Source organism: Copadichromis virginalis, linkage group LG5 (assembly GCF_057382275.1).
Source record: "Copadichromis virginalis isolate Kocher_CV1m ecotype Utaka linkage group LG5, C_Virginalis_male_GT1.1, whole genome shotgun sequence".
In the NCBI taxonomy this organism is placed as follows: Eukaryota; Metazoa; Chordata; class Actinopteri; order Cichliformes; family Cichlidae; genus Copadichromis; species Copadichromis virginalis.
In genome coordinates, this window is record NC_140622.1 from 5,085,329 (window position 1) to 5,106,705 (window position 21,377).

At 39.5% G+C, this 21,377-nt stretch overlaps 3 protein-coding genes and 1 pseudogene across 3 annotated transcripts; 1 reads left to right on the forward strand and 3 right to left on the reverse strand.

Annotated features, from left to right (window-relative positions):
- Positions 1 to 437: 437 nt before the first annotated feature.
- On the reverse strand, positions 438 to 9,792 carry LOC146708776 (uncharacterized). The gene is made up of 7 exons (XM_085455593.1): positions 9,673 to 9,792; positions 9,255 to 9,593; positions 8,031 to 8,363; positions 7,591 to 7,710; positions 6,695 to 7,039; positions 3,377 to 3,694; positions 438 to 1,662 (listed from the first exon to the last, which is right to left on the reverse strand). Exons 1-7 carry the CDS (start codon positions 9,734 to 9,736, stop codon positions 1,328 to 1,330), a joined length of 1,854 nt encoding a protein of 617 aa, XP_085311719.1. The 5' UTR covers positions 9,737 to 9,792; the 3' UTR covers positions 438 to 1,327.
- An 877-nt stretch (positions 9,793 to 10,669) lies between these two features.
- On the reverse strand, positions 10,670 to 12,272 carry tp53rk (TP53 regulating kinase). The gene is made up of 2 exons (XM_085458015.1): positions 12,004 to 12,272; positions 10,670 to 11,303 (listed from the first exon to the last, which is right to left on the reverse strand). The coding sequence occupies exons 1-2, from the start codon at positions 12,224 to 12,226 to the stop codon at positions 10,816 to 10,818; spliced, it is 711 nt and encodes a 236-aa protein (XP_085314141.1). The 5' UTR covers positions 12,227 to 12,272; the 3' UTR covers positions 10,670 to 10,815.
- Positions 12,273 to 14,297: 2,025 nt separating this feature from the next.
- On the forward strand, positions 14,298 to 20,888 carry slc2a10 (solute carrier family 2 member 10). Its single transcript, XM_085455596.1, has 6 exons — positions 14,298 to 14,450; positions 15,656 to 15,811; positions 16,604 to 17,854; positions 18,000 to 18,122; positions 19,895 to 20,030; positions 20,111 to 20,888. The coding sequence occupies exons 2-6, from the start codon at positions 15,769 to 15,771 to the stop codon at positions 20,205 to 20,207; spliced, it is 1,650 nt and encodes a 549-aa protein (XP_085311722.1). The 5' UTR covers positions 14,298 to 14,450; positions 15,656 to 15,768; the 3' UTR covers positions 20,208 to 20,888.
- On the reverse strand, positions 18,478 to 18,632 carry LOC146708779 (U6 spliceosomal RNA; annotated as a pseudogene).
- Positions 20,889 to 21,377: the final 489 nt, after the last annotated feature.

Genomic DNA, 21,377 nt, shown 5'->3' on the forward strand with positions numbered 1-21,377 from the left:
AAAAATCTTCTTTTTTTTTAATGTTGGGTTGCTTTATCACATATATCACCAAATGGCAGAGCTTGGTCCAGATCCAGACGAAGTGCTCGTTCTGTCCAGACCAATAATCAGTGACAGAAAAAATTTGCCCGTAATGCATAAACCCAGAGCACTGTTTTATCAGTACACCATAAAACAATGGTCGCAGGTAAACCAGTCCCTACAGTAATCGCCTACTGTTTACGTAGTTAGGTAAGCCAATCAAACCCTAGCTTACTGCAGACACAAAATAGAGAGGAGCAGACAACTGAAGGTGAAAAAAGTTGATTCAGAAAATAGAAATTTTAAAATTGAAAAAGAATATTTTTATTATTTGCAAGTAAGGCCTGAGGTTCACTCTGTTACTCATGTGTCCTAATTTGAACAAAAACTTAAATATTACTATAATGAAAGGGAAATATATGGTTTCGATTTAACCCTAATCCATGGGATGAAAAAGACTTGAGATCTGGACCTTGTTGTGAAAGAAATCTTAGTAACCGGACCTGTTGGGTTTGTAATTGATTACCCCTGCTTTATCACATCATGTAAATTTTCACTTAATTAAAATGACATTGTGACACTGTAACTGGAATACACAAATTATAAATTGAAATTAAAATAATAATTTTTAAGGAATTAGAACACACTTACTTGTGTTTCAACATTTAATTCTGTTAATAGAAAACAACAACAAAACAATTGTCCCTCTCTCAACAATCTTTGTAACAAAACTTGAAATTGTTTGCAACTACAAACTACAGTTTGCTATACAAATAAAAATGTTCTGCACAAAAAAATAGAACAAAAAAATATGCAGCAATTAGAATACATATAGGAACATATAGCAATGAAACCAAGGTTACTCAAAACTTAGAGTAAATTCAAAGCAGCGTGTGCACTGACTGCACTAACTCTGCAGGTAGCTTAGAAGGTAGAGCGCCTAGCATCACCTTAGAAGAGTTAGTTTAATGGCTTAATAGTTAACTGACACTGTTAACTATATGAAATACAATATTGTGTGTGATAAAAACAAAAAATAATAATGAAATGGCTATTGTATTATCCAGAGGGCATCACGTGGTCTTTAAGATTGTCAGAAAAGGTTTATAGCAGTCTTAAATGTGGATAACCCAGCCTGTTTAACCTAAAGTGATATTCAGGCAGGATAAAATTTGCAGATATCAAACTAAAGCATTTCAATTTTTTTTGTTTTCTGTTTTACAGTTTTGTAGTCAGCAGAACTGCAGAATTAAAACTAAAATTATTTACTCCCCAGATGTGAAATGGTCCAAAGTAGGTTTAGACATCAACAGCTGTCTGTCAGGCAGAGTTTTGGAAATATGAAGAGCCTTTCCTCAGGCTCCTTCTGAGCACTATGAACCACCTGGCATTTGAATGTGCAGCCTTGGTAATTCTTGGTGGGATTGAGTTTGAGGAAACTGAACATGGAGTACAGGCCGTTGACGTTCAGGCTGGGGGGAGTATTAAAGACACCAGAGACAACCTTGTCTCCATCTTTAGTCCATGTCACCAACACCTCCTCAGGACAAAAGTCTTTTATGTGCAGGTGCAAAGTACACTCTTCATTCACTTTAGGACACTGAGGTTCGTGGTTGATGAACATCACATCAGGGGGGGTTCCTGTTTGAACAAAGCAACACATGTAGTAAAGCATTATGGATATATTGATATTGAAGGATCATTTTGAATAACTCTTGTTTGTATAATTTTCAATGAGAAAGAAAATGCAAACTGTGGAATGGAAATAAAGTAGTAATTCAAAGTAAAATTTTAAATAATTAAATTGCTAATTACAAGTCTAAAGTATCCTACTGGTAACAAAAAAACCCAAAAAACTATAAGATGTGGTTGAAATTTAGGATAGTAAGTAGATTTAGGATAGTGAGACATAGACAACAAAAAAGATACCATGACCCGCTACTTTCTAAAGTACCATTTTAAAGCTTCTGTCATCACCATCCTGGTTGTAAAACCCCAGATGTGATGAGGAGGACAAGTTGTTAGCCAATGAGTGTACAGTTTCACAGATCATCAGTAGCTAAAGCTAGTTTAGTCACTTTGTTTTATTTTCTGACATTTGGGAATTTGACTCCAGTTTCTTTTAACACATCAAAAAGAAACATAAACCTGTCATCATAGCTGATAGAAAAGTAGTCCTTTTTAACACTGACTAGTCTATCTTCCCAGAGCATCATGGTCTCTGCTACCTTTGACTCTGAAGGTCAGGTTGTGGTTTACCATAAATTGCAATCAATTTAATGCCAGAAAGGGACCTCTTATATGCCTCTGACCATTTTCAGACTGATCTCTGACCAGTGCTGTGTGAACATATAACAGAAAACTTAGCAACAAACCAATTACAAATTGTATCTTTAGGCACCGTTTTCAGCCTGTGACACACACACCTGATTTATTCCAATTTCTATAGTTCAATTTTGAATCTATAACACAGTTATAGTCTTTTTACACCAACAAAAATTTCCATTAGCTGTCATATCTTAGCAGAAAGGTTCAGCGTGTCCTTAAAAACTTTGAGGAAACTACAAAACACGAAAGAGGACAAAAGAAAAAGTGGGAGGCCTTAAAACTATCTATAGGATTAGTATCATGTCCTTGAGAAATAAATTTGTAAACATTGTGGAGACTGTCATGTTTGGGGCTACTAGTGGTGTTTGGGATGTTGTCAAAATTGATAGAATTATGACCATGGAAAACTATCGGGAGCTATGCATGGTGGTATTTTTACTGTAGACATATTTCCATTTATGTCTGCATGTTTCATAAATCACTGCATCTAGGTCCCATTTCCTAGCAAGATATAAAGAAATGAGGGGGTGTCTCAAGACCTTTGCATACTACATCATCACCAGGACATTTTCTTAACCAGCTAATCTAATCAGAGAGGCTGAGGTCTTTTAACATCTCCAGGAAGCTCCTGAGGATGTTTTACCAGCTGGTGTTTGCTGGAGTACTTTTCTATGCTGTGGTGTGCTGGGGGAGCAGCACAGTAAAGAAGGACTCATCCAGGCTGGAAAAACTGATCAGGAAGGCTAGCTCTGTGGTCGGCATGAAGCTGGACACTCTGGTGACAGTGGCAGAGAAAAGGACATTAAAGAAACTGCTGGACATTACGGACAATGCTGGGCATCCTCTGCACACGGTCATAAATAACCAGAGGAGCCTGTTCAGCGACAGGTTGCTTCTCCCAAAGTCAAGAACCAACAGACTTAAAAACTCCTTTGTCCCTGAAACTGAATTTCCTGGAGGAACCCACCCGAGGGATTAATAAAGTTTCATCTAATCTCATCTAATCTAAAACATTTGAAGCTGCTACCTTGAGTGTTGATGTGGTAAAAGACATCCTTGTACCCCGGAGCTTGGAAGCTGGAGTGGTAAACACGGCAAGTGTACATGGCCCTCTCATCCTCTATGGCCATGATGAGCTCGATCTTACTCCACACATTGTAGAGGCGGCTCTGGTCAGAGAAGGGGCCAAAGTGAGTGACGAGGTGGACCTTCTCCCCATCATTCCTGTACCATTCCAGGTCGATGTCCTGGGGGTAAAAGTTCTCCACGCGACAGCAGAGAACCAGCAGCCTCTCCACCTTTGGGATCTGAGGAATGCTGGAGATCTTAAGAAAAGATGGTTCCACTGGAAGTATGTGTGTGTGGTGGGAGGAGAGTACATGAGAAGAAAATGAAGTCAGTCAACAGGCATAATTTTATAATTAAATTATGTAGTCAAACATGCTAATGGTAGAAAAAGCTAAGATTGTGTCATACCACAAATACAGTTAGGTCCATAAATATTTGGACACGGACAACTTTTTTCTAATTGTGGTTCTGTACATTACTGCAACGGATTTGAAATGAAACCACTCAGATGGAGTTAAAGTGCAGACCTGCAGCTTTAATTCAGTGGGTTGAACAAAAAGATAAAAATAAAATGTGAGGAACCAAAGCAATCTGGAAACAATCCCTTAATTTCAGATGCTCAAAAGCAACAGGACAGATTGAATAACTGAAAATAAAATGTTCATTTCTAACACTTGTATGAAAACCCTTTGCTGGCAATGACAGCCTGAAGTCTTGAACTCATGTATGAACTCAGATGTTGGGCTTCCTCCTTTTTAGTGCTCTGCCAGGCTGTTACTGCAGCGGCTTTCAGTTGCTGTCTGTTTGTGAGCCTTTGTGTCTGAAGTTTAGTCTTCAGCAAGTGAAATGCTCTGTTGGGCTAAGATCAGGTGACTTGGCCATTCAAGAATATTCCACTTCTTTGCTTTAATAAACTCCTGAGTTGATTTGGCTGTTTGTTTGGGTCATTGTAAATCCATATTATGAAACACTGCCCAATCAATTTGACTCCATTTAGCTGGATTTAAGCAGACAGTATGTCCCTGAACACCTCAGAATTCATTCGGCTGCTTCTATCCTCTGTCACATCATCAGTAAACACTAGTGTCCCAGTGCCACTAACAGCCATGCACACTGCCTCTGCTGTGTTTTACAGATGATGTGGTATGCTTCCCCCCTGGAGAGTGTTGTTTACTTAATTGCTATTGTGAAGGGGTTTCTCATCGCCATGGAAATAATTCTGCAATCATCCACCACTGTTCACAAGTGCTTCTTTCTTTCTCAGGATGTACCAAACTGTAGATTTTGCCACTCAATTTATTGTACCAATATTAGGAGTGGGTTTTTTCTGTTTTCTCAGCTTCAGGATGGCTTCTTTTCAACGGCATGGAGCTGGCCACCTGTTTTCTGTTCACAGCAAAATCTTCCAAATGCAAGCACCAAACCTTAAATCAACTCCTGGCCTTTTATCTACTTAATTGATAATGACATAACAAAGGAATTGCCCACACCTGCCTGTGAAGTAGCACTTTGAGTGAACTGTCCAATTACTTTTGTTTTGATGCATGCTCAATCATCCAGGAAAGTAAATCTCCAAAAGTTGATTCTGTTCATCTGGACGTAGCATTTTGTGGGAGAAACGTTTCATCACTCATCCAGGTGACTTCTTCAGTCTCAGCTGACTGCAGGTTTCCAATCTTATAAACAGTACATTTGCATAATGACTGAAACCAGCCCACTGAAGGAACAATGGGCTGGGAGGTCAGTTCCTTAATCTTAACGTTTCTCCCACAAAACGCTACGTCCAGATGAACAGAATCAACCTTTGGAGATACACATAATGTTCAATGTCCATTGTCAAACTACAGTAAACAGGTAAAAAAACAAAACTTGTGTTAGTGTTCTAATATGTCTGGACCAAACTGTAAATGATTGTCGTTAAATAACAATGAAAGTAGTTTTTTTCAGGATTGGCAAGACATGCAGCCCCAAATGAGATTGTTTAATTTAAATACAACAAAACAAAAAAAACCCAGAAGTTTCCAGTAACACAAACATTTAGTGCTTTCTTACAAATCCCCTTTGGGGTTGTGACAAGAAGATCTAGCATAAATTTTATCGTTGAATCTTTCATTAACCTCATGGGAAGTAAAAGCCAAAGATGAGGACTTTTGGAATGATGTCATCGGATATATGAATCAAAGATGTTTGGTGCGATTATGTCGCCTTATATGTAGACACCACTTAAAATAGGATCATGTGTTTATTTTCCCAAAATCTGGCAAACTTCCTATTTCATTTCATTTGTCTCTGGCTAACACAGAGAGACAGACAAACATTTATACTCACATTCACGCCTATGGGCAGTTTAGATTCACCAACTAACCCCAATAACTGCATGTCTTTGGGGACATGTGGGACTGTGGGAAGAAGCCAGAGAACCTGGAGAAAACCCAGCACATGTATAGAGAACATGCAAACTCTACAGAGGCCACAGCCAGTGCATTTGAACCAAGCCACTGTGCCTCCTAGTCTGGTATATAGCTATATATACTATATGTATATAAATTATGGTACAGAACTTAATTATATAATGTAATATAGATAAATAGAATTTCAACACAATCATTACTTCTTTTCTATAAATAGGATTAAATATGCCTACTGCACTTACTGGTACACGTGGATTGGGTCACGTGTTTCTCCAGTTAAACTTTTAGTTAGGATGCATGGCATTATGGGATTCCATCACAGTCTCATGACATTTCTCGAAATAGTTGTAATATTTAATCTTTAATCTATTGTTATTTGTTCCTGGAAACAAATTTTATAGTTTTTTTTCTGTACCAGTTCATGTCCATTTGCACATATTGAATATTTCCCACTTTTAAAGGTTGCATTTTAGTGATAAGAGGAATTGGGGGCGGAGTTAAAAACTTTTGCCACTGTGCTGTGTACGACAATTTCAAGTCATACACATCACAGATTTTCAAACAGCTTGTTTGAGGTTAGGGATTAAAAACTTATAATTAGAAAAAGATTGTGGTTTGGGAAGAATAGCTTTCTTTTCTCAGTGTGATACTTTGTGTTTCTCTGAAACATCATGCTTCTGTCATGAAATATCCTCCCTATTAAAAGAACTTTAATTACAAATCCATGCTCACACTCACATAAAACGTAACAGTTTGTGTGCACATGAACATGTTTTCTTATGAAACCGGGCTGAGGATTTCCCCACTGAGCTGAATTCTCAGAGTGCCCTGTCTGATAATCTGCTCCCAAAGCCAAAACTACTCACCTTTAACCTTGACTGTGGTCTCCCTTCTGAAGCTCCTGTCCTTGCACCACACTACACACTGGTATTTGGTTTGGTCTTCAGTAACAGTCAGAAATACAGGCAGGAGAGATGTGTGATTTTTGCCATCTGACTGCAGACTAGCCCGTTCGCTGAGATCCTCAGTCTCCAGCAGGGAATCTGAAGAACCTGACTCTGACTGAATCACTGAGTCTGGACTGGTTCTTTGTTTAAACCATTTCACTTTGAGCTCCCACCTTGTGGCTCCCTGAATGGTGCACTTCAGTTCTGTGGGTACCTGAGCGTATATGATGTTGGGCTGACTGATTTCCGAAACATAAAATGGAACTGTGAAGAGAAATAGCAGCATTTTCTTTTCATTTTAATGAAATCAAACTTTTTCAAAATCAAACAAACTTTATGATATCTAGGTAAAACTTTAAAGGGATGGTAATAAAGGGATAAAAAAGGCTCCCTAAATACAGAATTGAATTTAAAATCCTTCCCATCAGATAGAAGGTCTTGAATAATCAGGCTCTGTTTTATCTTAAAGGCTTCATATCACCCCAACAAAGTAATTCACTTTCAGACTGCGGGCTTACTTGTGGTTCCTAAAGTATTTGAAAGTAGAATGGGAGGGGTAGAACAGGAGGCTTTCAGGCCTCTCTTCTGTGAAACCAGCTTCCAGTTTGGATTTGGGAAAGAACACCCTCTCTACTTTTAAGATTAGGCTTACAACTTAAGCTGTAGTTTTTCCCTTAATTTACACATAGTTGCCAAATTTGTTAAATCTGTAGACATCTTTAATGTGAACATCTGACATTATCGCATTCAAATAAGACCAAGCAAAGCAAATTATCAAAATTTAACAAAAGAAATGTGCTTGTGTTGATACATACCTTTGTAAAAATATCTGTAGAGATATAAAGATCCTCCAGTAACACAGGTGACCAGTAGCAAAGTTATTGCACTTGTAACAGCTATCACAGTGGCTGTACTGTGAAGCGGCTCTGATGGAGCTGAAGGAAAAGCACATGAAAGTAACATAGTAAATATTAAATGGAATGGTTCTTATATGGTGCTTTTCTTCTCTACTGGAAAACTCAAGTGAACTACAGGCGCTTTTGCTTTGTACTTTGCTTTTTTGTGCTTCCTGTCTAACATTCACACGCACTCATACGCCAATGAGCAACTTTTGGTTCTTGTCCAACGATACTTTGCCATGCAGACTGGAGCAGCCAGGGATCAAACTATCAATCTTCTGATTACCTGCGCTACAGTATACCACTATGTATCTATGAAATCAAGCGATCCAAAGAATAAATGAATAAAATCCCACCTTGAACAGCCAGTGTTACAGATCGGTTGTACAGACCATTGTAGGTCTGGTGCTCAACTTGGCAGATGACATGTATTTCTCCACCCCTTAGAACTGAGGAGTGCAGCGTGATGCCACTACGAATGCTGTAGGTGCCATCTGGATTGTGTACAGCCAGCTCATTGCATACACGGGACAGTTGGCCCAACCCTGCATGGATGGTCTGGGTGCCATTTTGGATCAGCCACGTCACAGCCACTTTCTCTGGGTAGAAACCTGTTACATCACACTGTATGGTTTTCTCCTGTCCTTCTCTCACTGTTGCCTTTTCTGGGAGCAACACTGAAGGCAGAGCTGAAGGTGTACGGTTCAGAAACAGATATTACATTGTTATCATTAAAATTATTTAAAATGATTGTGCTTGAATTCGACAATTTGCACAAAAATGGATATAATGTCACTAATTGTTTTGTGCATCTTGGTCTTGAAGCTATGAAGACCATAAAGTCCTCAGTAACACATTTATTATTAATCCAGTGAGCAGTTGGGTAATTTTCTTAAAAAGAAAGTACACCCTCGTTCAATGCTAAGGTTTTATAGGCATAATAAAAATATCCAGTAAAGACAATCACAGATTAACATGGCATGTTACGCCATTATTTATTTAACAAAAACTAAGCCAAGATGCAAAACCACCTTTAGCTGCACCCATCCATCGCTTATGTAACGAATGACCACTGTACAGGATTCAGTACAGCCCAAGTTTGTTATTTTCATTTATCAAAGCTTAACATGGAAGCTCTGTAGAGCACTAGTGGGATCTTCCAGCAGCAAACACAACTGGCAGATCTCCATACCGTGCTGCTGATAAGCTGCACGCTGGAATTTTTACAACTTTGAGACAGTTCATTTAGGTTTGCAGGCAACTGTTTGTGCACACACACATATATATATATATATATTACTGTAAATCTTATGAGAATACTACCTTTTTATAGTTCAGCCTGTTCCACAGGGTCACCTTGTTTAAACTTTGAGAATAAATTCATGCATGCATAAATTTCATACAGCGTGATGTCTTAAACAAAAAATAACCTGCAGCTTGTCTGTTTGGTGAAGCTCGCTGACATCTGAAATGTCAATTTTTAAATTACCTGCAACTTCACGTTAAAGTTCCTCCTTTTTTGTATTATTAAGCTAGATAAACACTGTGGCTTTCTTGGCCCATATAACTCTCAGGCGTACCGAGCACTTTCAGAGCAGTGGACTCTGTGTAGATCAGAGGGTTGATGACTCTGCAGGTGTACAGTCCTTCATCTCCTACAGTGACATTATGAAGCTGCAGCGACGCATCACTCTGACGCAGGCACGTTTCATTCACCACAGAGCCTTCTTTGTACACATGAGCTCTTCCATCTTCCAGCGTGTACACCATGCTCTTCTTTGCGTGTTTGTCCACCATGTTCCATTCAATACTAAGAGCACTCCACTCCACTAGCTTATGCGGTGTGTCGAACATGCAGCTGAGCGTTACCTCATTGCCCACTAAGACACTGAGCTCTCTGGTGATCTCAGCCAAGGAACCTGGAAGGAGTCATGTAGACTTTGAGAACGAAAAGGACAGAGCTGTCATTTACAAGCCGGAACACTGACAAACACTCACCTTTACAGTACAAGGCAAGAACCATGAGTTTAATCGTCATGTTTGTAATACGCTGCTGATCCATGGGGTCTCAGATGTTACCGTCACTGTAAATTAAAAATGAAAGCAACATGTGACACATTCGTTTTTACTTGGGTGTGTTCGCACAATTCAAACACAGCTAACTGAAGATCACGTGGTGCGTTACAAATCCTGTGTTATTAAGCATGGTTGTGGTGGCTAAACATTCACTGCTTATCAGTCATAGTGCACCTCCTCTTGGACTTTGACCTGCCTACCTGACTTCTAGTGCCATTCAGACTCAGAATTTTAACTGCAGAAGAAAACCAAAGAGGCACAAGGAGAATCTGCAAACACTATCCACAAAGGCTCCAGCCAACCATGAAATTTAAACCCAAAACCCTGTACGTATGTCGTCACCAGTAAGTTCTGGTTTGGTCTAACCATTACAAATTGGTACTCGTGAAAATTTCTGGTAATTTCTATTCCAAAGTTTGTTCTGCATCCAACATGTTCACTGTATTGCTGTAAGGTCTTTACCTTACAATATAAAGCTCCTTGAGGCAACCGTTGTTGGAATTTGCTGCTATATAATTAAAACTGACACTTGAATAGCTGACTGTTCTCTACAAGTAACCTTCTCCGTGATTGAGGAAACACTCATTTCTGCCGTCTTTAAAATCCTGCATGACTGCTTCAGCTTATCAGTGCTCATGTCAAAAGGAATGCAGTAGTTTTATAAAGTTCTTAATACTAAATTGATCCACTTGTGTGTGTGTTCATAAATTCAGTTTACCGGTTCCATTTTTCATGGAACACAAACTACTTGATATATATACACACATATCTATCTATGTATGTCTCAATTCCCTTTCGCCCCTACGGGCAGTCTATCCTTCAAGCTTGGGTCCTCTACCTGGGAGCCTGACCCTCAAACCTTGAGGATACTGAGCAGTACCTTAGGTGCTTTTATATAAATCACCACATAAACTGCAAGATCAGAGGCCCCATTTATTAGAAATATTGTTATATTCAATTACAATTTTTGCATAATGTTAATTTACAGACTGTGCACAACAGTGTCTTAATTTCAGCGTTATGAAATTCCACAAGTCTGCCCCTGTACACACATGGGGAGTATCTTCACCCCACCATTGACCTCTTCCTTCCCCTCAACCGAACCTCGTCAAGCTTTTTAATGACAGCTGATGACTTCTTGGATGACGCTGTGTAGCTTTTCAGCAGCTTCTCAAACAGTTCCTCTGTGTTGGGGTGGGTACTGAGGAAGGCTTTCTCCAGCACATACAAGTCCACACCCTTATCCTCGGGCAGAGCAGAGATGTAACTCAGACCAAAATCTATGAGGACCAGGTCGGATTCTCCTCCCTCTGGGCTGGGTCTCAGCAGCATGTTGGAGGTGGTCAGGTCTCCGTGGATGACATCTTCATCGTGCATTTTAGCCAGGACCTGCCCCACGCGCTCGGCCAGCCTCTGCAACTTCAGCTCCTTGCAGGAGTCAGACTGTTGAGCAGATGCAATATAGTCACGCACAGTTGAGGAACCCACAATGTCCTCCAGGAAGATACAGTGGCAGGTATAGTCCACAAAGTAGACTACAGGGGCAGATATTCCTGTGAAGAAGAAAAAGTCTGATTTTACAAACTTTGTGTGACTACAATACCATTCAATTATCGATTAAGGTTTGTGTGTGGCTAAAAGATGTTTCAGTGTGGGCGGAGCAGATTTTAGAGAAAATGTTCAGATCCATGTTGAATAGATAACACAGAAGTTGAGAATGCACAACAAAACATAAGAGATAAAATGTGAGAAGGGTTGAATTTGTAATTTTTCATGAAGCTGACTTTATGCAGAAGCTGTGACTAAACATCTGTGGAAGCATTTGCTCATCTATTGTGCCCCCTTGTGGAGAAGAAGGGGTTTGTACACAACATATACCAACTATGAGTTATGTAGGGATCACTTTCTTGCATTTGAATGAAACGAGCAAAGGAATAAACACATTCCACTTTGTTGTTGGCTGCTTAATCATTTGGTCACAAACCAGAAAACTAAATCATCGTGCAAGTATAAATATTCACAGATCTGAAGCTTCCAACAAGATAGAACCGCTGCTGTGTACGTCTCTGCAGACTGAATATCGTCTGTTGTTCAGATAATAAACGCAATTTAGCTGAAAAGTCAATCTGGCGTAATCATTGACTCACGACCAGCAAAGCCAACAGTCTATCCAGTGGGTTAGTTGGCTACAAATATTCTTAAACCACCTTAGGGTGGTGCTAATTGGATCACCTCCACCAGCGGAGGACTTGCCTGCTCTCCGACACCGTAATATGGCGCGGACCTCCTGCACGGTCCTGCGGTGTGTCAGCTTTTCGTCTAAGGCTGGGTGTCTGTAGCGTTTAGGGAACCTTTCCTTCACTATTGTTGGCGTTCCCAGAAACTCGGCCCGGTACACCCGGGCTTCTGCCCCTTGCTTCAACAACTCTGCTTGCCTGAGGAACTCAGGGACCGCCATGTTGCTCTCCCGCGCCATGTTTACTTCCTCCTCCTCCGTGCTCTTTTTTTACGTCTGCCACCTAGCGACCACAAAAATACCTACACATAAATACAGAGAAACGTTTTCGATGTAGAGCACATACACACAAATAATACACAAAATATACACAAATAACCTATGACTCACAAAGTTCACGCCATCTAAAACCGGCTTCTTGAACATGACTCGGGTTCACTGTACATAAAGAGGCCTTCATTGTTACTATTAATGCAATAGACCACCTTTTGAATGTGATTCAAATCATGGAGCTGACAAATCTGCAGGAGCTGTGTGATGGCAGCATGTCAACATGGACCAAACTCCCCAAAGAATGTTTTCACCACCTTGCAAAAACAATGCCTTTGAAAACTAAGGCAGTTCTGAGGGGGAAGGCGGTACAACACTAATAAAGTGGCCAGTTAGTGTATTCATTCAATTCGATTCATTTATATAGTGTCAAATCATAACAACAGTCGCCTAAAGGCACTTTATAATGTCAAGACCCAGCAGTAATAATAGTATTAACATTTTAAGTGTAGCTTGCATTGATACAACCTGTTACATCCATATCAGCATTTTCAAATTGAAGACAGCCGTCGGCCATTCTGCTGCTTACCTAAACCCTTCAATCCCAGTTCTGAGCGGGTGTGGGTTTTTTTGTTTTTATTGCTTTGTCGCAGTCATGTTTGGTGAGGATGATTTTATTCAACAGCTTTACTCCTGGCACCTGATAACCACTCCGAGTTATTTGCCATTACTGACAAAATACAAGATGGGGTCAGGATGAAAAACTGTTCAGCAAATTAAGGATAAAGTAGAATTTGTAAATCCTGTGGCTTTGTTATATCACTTTTCTTTTCTTTTTCTTTAAGTAACTCAAAGATCCCTGAATCTATTTCTGAGAGGATTATGAAAAAGAAAAGACATTGATAGAATTTTCAAAGGAAAACAAAAAAATTTTTTAAACTTAAAACAGGTTTTAAAATTTGTTTAGACAAAAAAAAAATAGCTGCCCACAGTAGTTTCAACATCACAGTAGTTTCAACATGGAGGGTGGTGAAGCTCATTTCTAGAAATTTGAGATAAAATTGTCTTCTTTATATATACTTTGGAAGACTCCTACAAAACCATTAAAAAAATAATTCTACAGTACATTCTGTCCAAAAAAATAATCCATTGGCAGGCTGAAGACAAATGGCACCTTCCTGGCCTGCCAGATCTTGATAAATTTAAAAGGGGATGGCAAATAGGAGGAGAGGAGGAGAGGGGCATGAAAACAATGATAAACTTTTGTGTGGCAGGAAGTCGGCGTTGATAGACACACCACTGGAAGGGGGATTTGTGGGGTGTGGTCCTGCTATTGAACTTCAGATACAGATACCAGTATGAATTCCATATTAAACACATATTTCTAAGGTACCATCAGCGCAACATTTTCATTGAAAATTAAATCGATTATATGAAGTAAGAGCAGAATTTCACCATTTCCAGTTTACCAAACCAGAACAAATAGCAGGCACACACAAACAGAGGTTGTTAAACAGTATTTCTGTTCAGCTACAATATAGTGTAATTAATTAAGGCAAGCCTACAGTGTATACAGTATATAGATTTCTTACATATCTCTTTTTAAAATGTAAGAATATATTCTACAGCTTTAATTATTCTAGAAACCTCCAGTGTCAGCACTGCAGATTATGTGATACTATATTATGTTTACTGCACTGACATATCACTATCATCACCAGTAATTATATCACAGTTAATAATACGCGCAAAATGCAGTACGAGTATTTTTTTTAACTCTTCAGCTCTTTATGCTACTTATAAAATAAATAGTTAACTATAACTCAGCACGTCACTTTCACAGACACGTTAAATGTGGTTTGGGTTTTTTCCGTCATTATTGTGTGTGTGTGTGTGTGTGTGTGTGTGTGTGTGTGTGTGTGTGTGTGTGTGTGTGTGTGTGTGTGTGTGTGTGTGTGTGACAAAGCGAGCGGACTGGTCCTCCTCTCTGCTCTGGCCGGCTGTGGGCGGTGCTTGCAGATCCTCTGCCTGGATTACCTTCCCGGGGAACTTCCATAGCTGACGACCTCTGGCGTCAAAACTTGGCCAAGAAATTCTTCTTTGCAATCTGACACTGCTGCCACGTAGCCCCAACTTCCTGGAGGGCCAGAGGTTTTCCAGGAGCATTTTTGTGTATTGTTTCCTGCTGCCAGAGGTGAGTCCATTTCTCTGTCCTACCCAAAAATATATAAATTCACAGCGGATTGCCCTGTGTGTGTGTGTGTGTGTGTGCGTGCGTGCCCACTGTGCTTGCTGAAATACAGTGGGAGGGATGAATAATGGAGCTACATTTCTCCACAACAGAAGAAGCTGGAGCGTTAAAATAGGCTGCAAGAGAGTTGTGAAGAGGAATTTTTACGGAATTTTGAATTTTACGTAAATATGGTGGCATTTACGTAACTATAAGTAAAAATGTTATTGAACAGGAAATATTTTACTTTTTACTGTCATGGTTTTAAGTGTGAACCCCAGCCGTGCTACAGATTTCTAAACATCGTATTTAATTCCAGGTGGATTGCTATTATTATCATCATCATTATTATTATCATTATTTTTGCAATAATAGTCGGAAACAAATATAATAGTTATATAACGTATTTACTGCCTTACTATCGAAAAAGCACAGCAAATTTTGTAAAGAAACTTGTGAAATCATTCTACTTGCAGATTTTAAATATTTAAATATTTAATAAATTGAAAGATTAAATTAATCCACCTTTTACACAAAAAAGTTTGTCAAAAAAATTAATTGTTTTAAGAAAAGTGATGAAAAGTTACTCTGTTAAACTAGTCAGGTTATTCTCATAGAAGGCTCTTATACACCCTGGACTGACACTAGCACAAAAAGACAGACGACTCTGCCAACATACGTCAATTAAAGCGTTAAGTTGAATCGTTGTCTTTTGTATGTTAGTTATGAGCACTGTCCAAGTTATTGATCAGTGAATGAACTGTTGAATGACTCATCCACCAGTCAGGAAAGTCTGGATGTTTCGGTGACAGTTCAGTGTTCCAGCTAATGAATACTGAAGCTTGTCGGTGATAATTAATGTCTTCCAGAGTCAGTAAGCAGAGACACAAGTGCTTTTTAACTACAGTAGTGATGTTCCTCTCCCTCTTGATATTTCAGAGCGACACATCAAATTCTCCACTGCCTTGTCACTGTCAGGTGACAGGATGTCTAGCAGAATTATACTTTGACGAGCTAACTGCTTTCTACACAGACATGTTTTATTTCATTCTTTTTATACCTTCTTTGCATGGACTCCCTAATGAAATCATTGTAATCAACAAAAGTGTTGTCATGGCAGCGGTGCTGCTACAGGCTCTGATGGGCTTCCTTTGATTTTCTGTCAGCAGGGCTTCCTGTTGGTGCCAGAGCAGGAGGACAGTACACGAAATGGAGATGATCTTTTTATTGTTTCCCATATACTCTACAGTGAATGTCTTCTGAAAGATGGATTTAGAGCTGCATGGTCTGGCTTAAATGTGCACATAACAAGACAGAAGCAATGAGTAAGTAATTTTATGTAAATCAGTTTACCACAATCAAATGCTGATTTTTACTGTGACATAAAGTAAATTGGTGTAAATATTGTGTGAAATGCATTAGTGTTGACTAATGTGATCCGCCAGTGCAAATGCTTGCTTGATTGTTCTAGCTGCTGATAGCTCACATTTCACACTGAAGCCCTGAATCTACATTCAGAACATGGTTATTGAACAGCACAACATCTTTAATTACTCAAAGGTGCAAAGGTGAAAATTAAATGACTATCAAGGGAAGACTGAACTCCAGCAGCTTACATCTTCATCTTTTTCTGCCTCATTTGCATTTCAATCAATAGATTCTGAACATCAGAGAACCACAGGCTGATCACAGTGACCAATGTGGCTCATTTATTAGGGTACTTTCTAAAGCTAAAATGCACCTGTTGTTCTAACGTGATCAGCAAGATGAAGTTGTAGTACCACTTGCTGATGATGTCAGGAGTTTAGTAAGTTGTAAACTAACTCCTGACATCTGAAGGATTTAAGGTTTTGTCCAAATAACATCATCTAAGTATGCATCAAACCAAGCTGTTTCAAGTTCCATCTTTATTTCTAGACGCTAACCCAACAAACACAAAGAAAAAGAATGTTTCCAATTCAGTTTACCACAAATAACATAAAATGAATGGATTCAAATCTTATAACCGTTCAGTAGTTTTCTTCTGTGTAATTCCTTACAACTGAGATTATTTGGGAGGCAGTACATTTTCTTTTATACTTTAAAAATTAACCATCTTAATTTTTCTTTCCTCACAGGTTGTCCTATCACGCCATTGGCCAGTGTGGTGTCTACTCTGGGCGGACTTGTCTTTGGTTATGAGCTGGGCATCATATCGGGTGCTTTACTGCAGCTCAAGGTTGATTTCAGGCTGTCATGCATTCAGCAGGAGGTGCTGGTCAGCTCCTTGCTGATAGGAGCCTTGCTGGCCTCGATCATTGGCGGCTGCTTAATTGACCGTCATGGCTCCAGGAACTCCATCCTCATCAGCAATGTCATGATCCTGACAGCCAGCCTGGTTCTGCTCATCAACTCATTCTTAGCACTGGTCATAGGAAGGATCACAATAGGCTTTGCCATGTCTGTATCCTCCATGTCCTGCTGCCTCTTTGTGTCTGAGGTAGTAAGTCCAGACCGCAGAGGTTTCCTGGTAACACTGTATGAGGCTGGGATTACTGTGGGCATCCTGTCAGCTTATGCCATTAACTATATCCTGTCTGGCTATAAAAGAGGGTGGAAGTGGATGTTTGGTCTAGCTGTGGTACCAACACTGGTACAGCTCATGTCCATCTGCTTACTCCCTTCCAGTAGTAAGGATTCTTTCAACCAGAGTCAGTGCTTTCAAAATGACAGCACTGAAGCCCAAGAAGCAGATGACTCAAAAGTGCAGTCTAGCAAGAGAAATAAGAAGGTTCAACGCAGCACTTTCTACTTGTTCAAGCGCCAGGACAATATGAGGACTCGGACTGTCATCGGGCTGGGATTAGTTCTCTTTCAGCAGTTCACAGGCCAGCCAAACGTACTGTTTTATGCCTCCACCATCTTCCACACAGTGGGATTTCAGAGTGACTCCTCAGCAGTGTTGGCATCAGTTGGGTTGGGGTTGGTCAAAGTGATTGCTACTCTGATATCCATGGCGTTTTCAGACAGAGTGGGCAGAAGGCCTCTGCTCATCGGAGGCTGCTCTGTCATGGCTCTGTGCCTAATAACCATCGGACTCTTCAGTGGACATTCGCAGGTGACCGCTATGAGACCTTGTAATGCTCAAAACATTGACGTTAACGAAACACGGGCACGTCACTCACCTGTTGGCAATTACTCTGTTTTTGATACGTCTCTGGCTGGAAACCACTTTCTTTTTAAAAACACCACACAAGATAAAATCGGCCACATTTCTTTGGAACCCACTCCACAAACTTTTACTAAAGTCCACGGCAAAGTGATCAACTGGATCATCCTCCTGTGTATGATGGGTACTGTCAGTGCATACTCTGTTGGATTTGGACCAAGTGTGTAAATTTATTCAATATTATTTACTTTATAGATTTAAAGCTTAAATAATTTCTGTGTATTTGTCAAGCATAGCTTTACCTCCATTACAATTTTTACCTGTGGGTTATCATAACGTTTTTTGTTGTTTTTTTTTTGGATCAGTGACATGGCTCCTCCTGAGTGAAATATTTCCAGCTGCTGTTAAAGGAAGAGCATTCGCATTCACAAACTGCTTCAACTGGGCTGCAAATCTGCTGGTCACCTTCACCTTTTTGAATGTTATTGGTGAGTCTTGGAGTTTCAATAGCACTATAGGTTTTAAAGTAGCTAGATGTTTACCTTTAGTTTACCAGAAAAAAAATAAATGAATAAAAAAAATCATAATAATTATAATAATAAAATGCTTCCAAAAAAAAAGTTCATTACATCTATTGATTTCATGATGCATGATAAATGGACTGCTCAGTCAAAGCGCTCTAAACTACATGCCACATTCACCCAGCCTCTGATTGATGCATCAGAGAGCAACTTGGGGTTAGTATCTTGCACAAGGATATTTGCAGAGTAGGGCCAGGGATTGAACCACCAGCCTTCCAATCAGTAGATGATCGGCTCTACCTCCTGCGCTACAGCCACCCACAAAAATGTGGAACGCTTCACGAATTTGCGTGTCATCCTTGCGCATCCTGGCCATCCGGTGAAACTGCTGGGAAGACAACGTTGGAGAAACGTTAACATTTTATGCTAAACTTCTCTGTATTGTATCCAATTTAGTGCGTACCCTAAAATAAAAGTACTGGATACAATAAAGTGTAATTACATTGTATTATGTGGTGAATATACATATGACCTCATATATAATGTACAAAAAGACAAGGATCCACTGTTGCAAACACATTAAATGCCTGAAAAAGCAACACGCTAACATTAACATTAACTGCTAACATTAAGCTACCAGTGGTGATCCCACCCTGACAAATGGCTCGACTTGCTAAGTCAGACTCATTACTGGTGGGAGTTGGACTCTGCCAGGGCTGTCCTTTGTTAACAGTTCTGTTTATAACTTGTATGTGAAGTGGCTTGGGATGAGAATTGTTCATTAGTAGTGCTGGTTTCAGTCATTGTGCAAAGGTACTGTTTATAAGAATGGCAAAACCTGCAGTCAGAAGACTGAAGAAGTCACTTGGATGAGTGACGAAACGTCTCTCCCACTGAAAACGCTACGTCCAGATGAACAGAATCAACCTTTTTGGGATTTACTTACCTGGATGATTGAGCATGCATCAAGATACCACTGTTATCATGGGTAGTATTTAAAGCAAGTTACTCTCTCATTCCCACCTCCAGTTTTTATCAGCTTTGCTTCTGGCTGTGGATAATACTCAAATACTACAATTATTTGTGCTTCTTGAGATGGGAATTTGTGATCGGTGTCATGCTGGCATATAAAAGTTGAAAGCTGCTTGAAAGCTTGTTAACTGTTAATTATGTGAAAATTCAGAGTGACTTGTTTATAACTGAATGGAAACAAGTCTGAAAGTGTGAAATATGGAGAATTATACTTTTTGTTTCTCCTTTTTTTAAAAGTACGATAGCTATAATGTTGACTTTTAAATGAACCCAACCTTGACCCTAAAAGTTCAGCATGAAATGTAATGAGCTGGATCTCCTGTGCAGAAGGACAATTTACATGAAGTTAATGGTATACCAAAATAAAAGCTCTCCAGTTTGAAGTTAAATGCGTTGCACAAAATAGTTTAATATTTTTTTGATAATGAATAACCAAAAAATGCAAAATATAAAATCTATAAATGCAGATTTTTTTTAAAAGCTCAAAGTTTAACAGTTAAGATTACTTGTTTGATTTAAAATCCACTGTTGTGATTTACAGAAGCAAATTTGTTTTTCTTTATTTATTTTCATTATTCAAAACGTATGGCCCTAATTGTATGTCATTGACCTAGAACCCAACACACAAAGTAAAAACATATCAAGACCCACAGTGTAAATATGTTTTTGAACATGGTAGCAAAAAGAAATGTGTTTTAATTCTGCAGATATGATTGGCCTGTCAGGGATGTTTCTTGTGTATGGGCTGACTGCTGTGGCAGCTGCAGTGTTCTTCTACTTCATGCTACCAGAGACAAAAGGGAAGACTCTGGAGGAAATAGACAAGGAGCTGCGTTTAAACAGGTATGATCTGCAGTCTATTCACCTGATCAAATACAGAGTCCCGAGTGATGCAATGTGAGGCCTCCACTGTTGTTTTGCAGGTTTTACCACCATCTGGAGTGCTGTGGCTTCATCAGCAGCAGAAATACCTCCTCACAATACCAGAGAGTGCACTGTCAGGTTTGCACATCGGGGTGAACCAAAAAGATAATGAACTGTTTAGGAAGACATCACCTCAAACAGCTGACCTGAAATCTTTAGTCAAAATAAAAATCGACAGTTAGCGTGTGCCTAAGTTCATGAGGGTTGAACATGAATGATATAGGACTTTGTAACATGTCTTTGAGTTTAACTGGGTGACATGAGCTTGTTTTTTTCTTTACCACTGTGGGCTTATTGGATTTCTTTGTTAAGAGAACTTAACAGGTCAACATCTTTCCAGCTCTTGCTTTAAAACAAACAAACAAACAACCTTTGTCACATACACATTCATACAGAGTACAACATGTAGTGAAATGCTTGTGTCCGAGCTGCAGACAGGCTGTAGACATAGCCGCGCCATTCCAGGACTTGGCTTTAGCATTGGGGGGGGGGGGTCTAGCCAGGACCCTTACTGGATACCAGGTGGGGAAAACGAACTTGCGACTCTCACTCCAAAGGTGTCTAGTCTTACCACTACATTATCCAGATGCAGGGGATAGTGGGGATGAGAGGGGACTGTCAAACAAAAGGTTTGCTTGTTTACCTCAAAATATCAACTTTAAGATGTTAAGTCTTCGGAAAATGTGGAGGACGGCAAATTTTTTTGGGCTTTTGTTTTCATAGATTTTACAGCTTGTCCTACTGAATAAATCTTTCATACTACACCAAAATAACTGTTTTCCCACCATCTACAACAGAAGAAGTGTGTGTGTGTGTGTGTGTGTGTGTGTGGAGGGGGGGGTTATATTCTATCACAACTGGGCCTATAAGCGGACCCATCCTTATGGTAGACTTTTTTAATGGAAAAAGGAAAATTAATGGCAGGAAAAACAACTGTGTTCCATCCATGTGAACAGGCTTCAAATTCTTGATATTGTGCAACATCTGAAGAAAAGCATCCACTTCAACTGGACACAAAGATTTGTTTTTGCACAGAGAGGTAGTAGATTTTAACCACTAGTAGAAACGGCATCCTAGTCATTGTTGCTGTAGGACAGAGTTGTACACACTGAACTCGAGATGGCAACACCTTTCAAAACTGAAGTTGCACTTTGGGATACACAAATATTTCTTTTCCATATTTATATTTTCAGTGTTCATTTAGCATCAGTGCATCTTTCTTAAACTCTTAATTTAGAGCATTTGTGGCAAGACATCCAGATGTTG

Bases quoted from the DNA above. Each gene is read 5' to 3' on its own strand.
- LOC146708776 (XM_085455593.1), bottom strand. From the start codon at position 9,736: ATGGATCAGCAGCGTATTACAAACATGACGATTAAACTCATGGTTCTT. The intron at 9,594-9,672 runs GTGAGTGTTTGT...GACTCCTTCCAG, and splicing joins TCTTGCCTTGTACTGTAAAG to GTTCCTTGGCTGAGATCACC. The intron at 7,711-8,030 runs GTGGGATTTTAT...CTTTTCCTTCAG, and splicing joins TGTAACACTGGCTGTTCAAG to CTCCATCAGAGCCGCTTCAC.
- slc2a10 (XM_085455596.1), top strand. From the start codon at position 15,769: ATGGTCTGGCTTAAATGTGCACATAACAAGACAGAAGCAATGA. The intron at 18,123-19,894 runs GTGAGTCTTGGA...TTAATTCTGCAG, and splicing joins CACCTTTTTGAATGTTATTG to ATATGATTGGCCTGTCAGGG. The intron at 20,031-20,110 runs GTATGATCTGCA...GTTGTTTTGCAG, and splicing joins AAGGAGCTGCGTTTAAACAG to GTTTTACCACCATCTGGAGT.
- tp53rk (XM_085458015.1), bottom strand. From the start codon at position 12,226: ATGGCGCGGGAGAGCAACATGGCGGTCCCTGAGTTCCTCAGGCAAGCA. The intron at 11,304-12,003 runs GCAAGTCCTCCG...TCTTCTTCACAG, and splicing joins ATTACGGTGTCGGAGAGCAG to GAATATCTGCCCCTGTAGTC.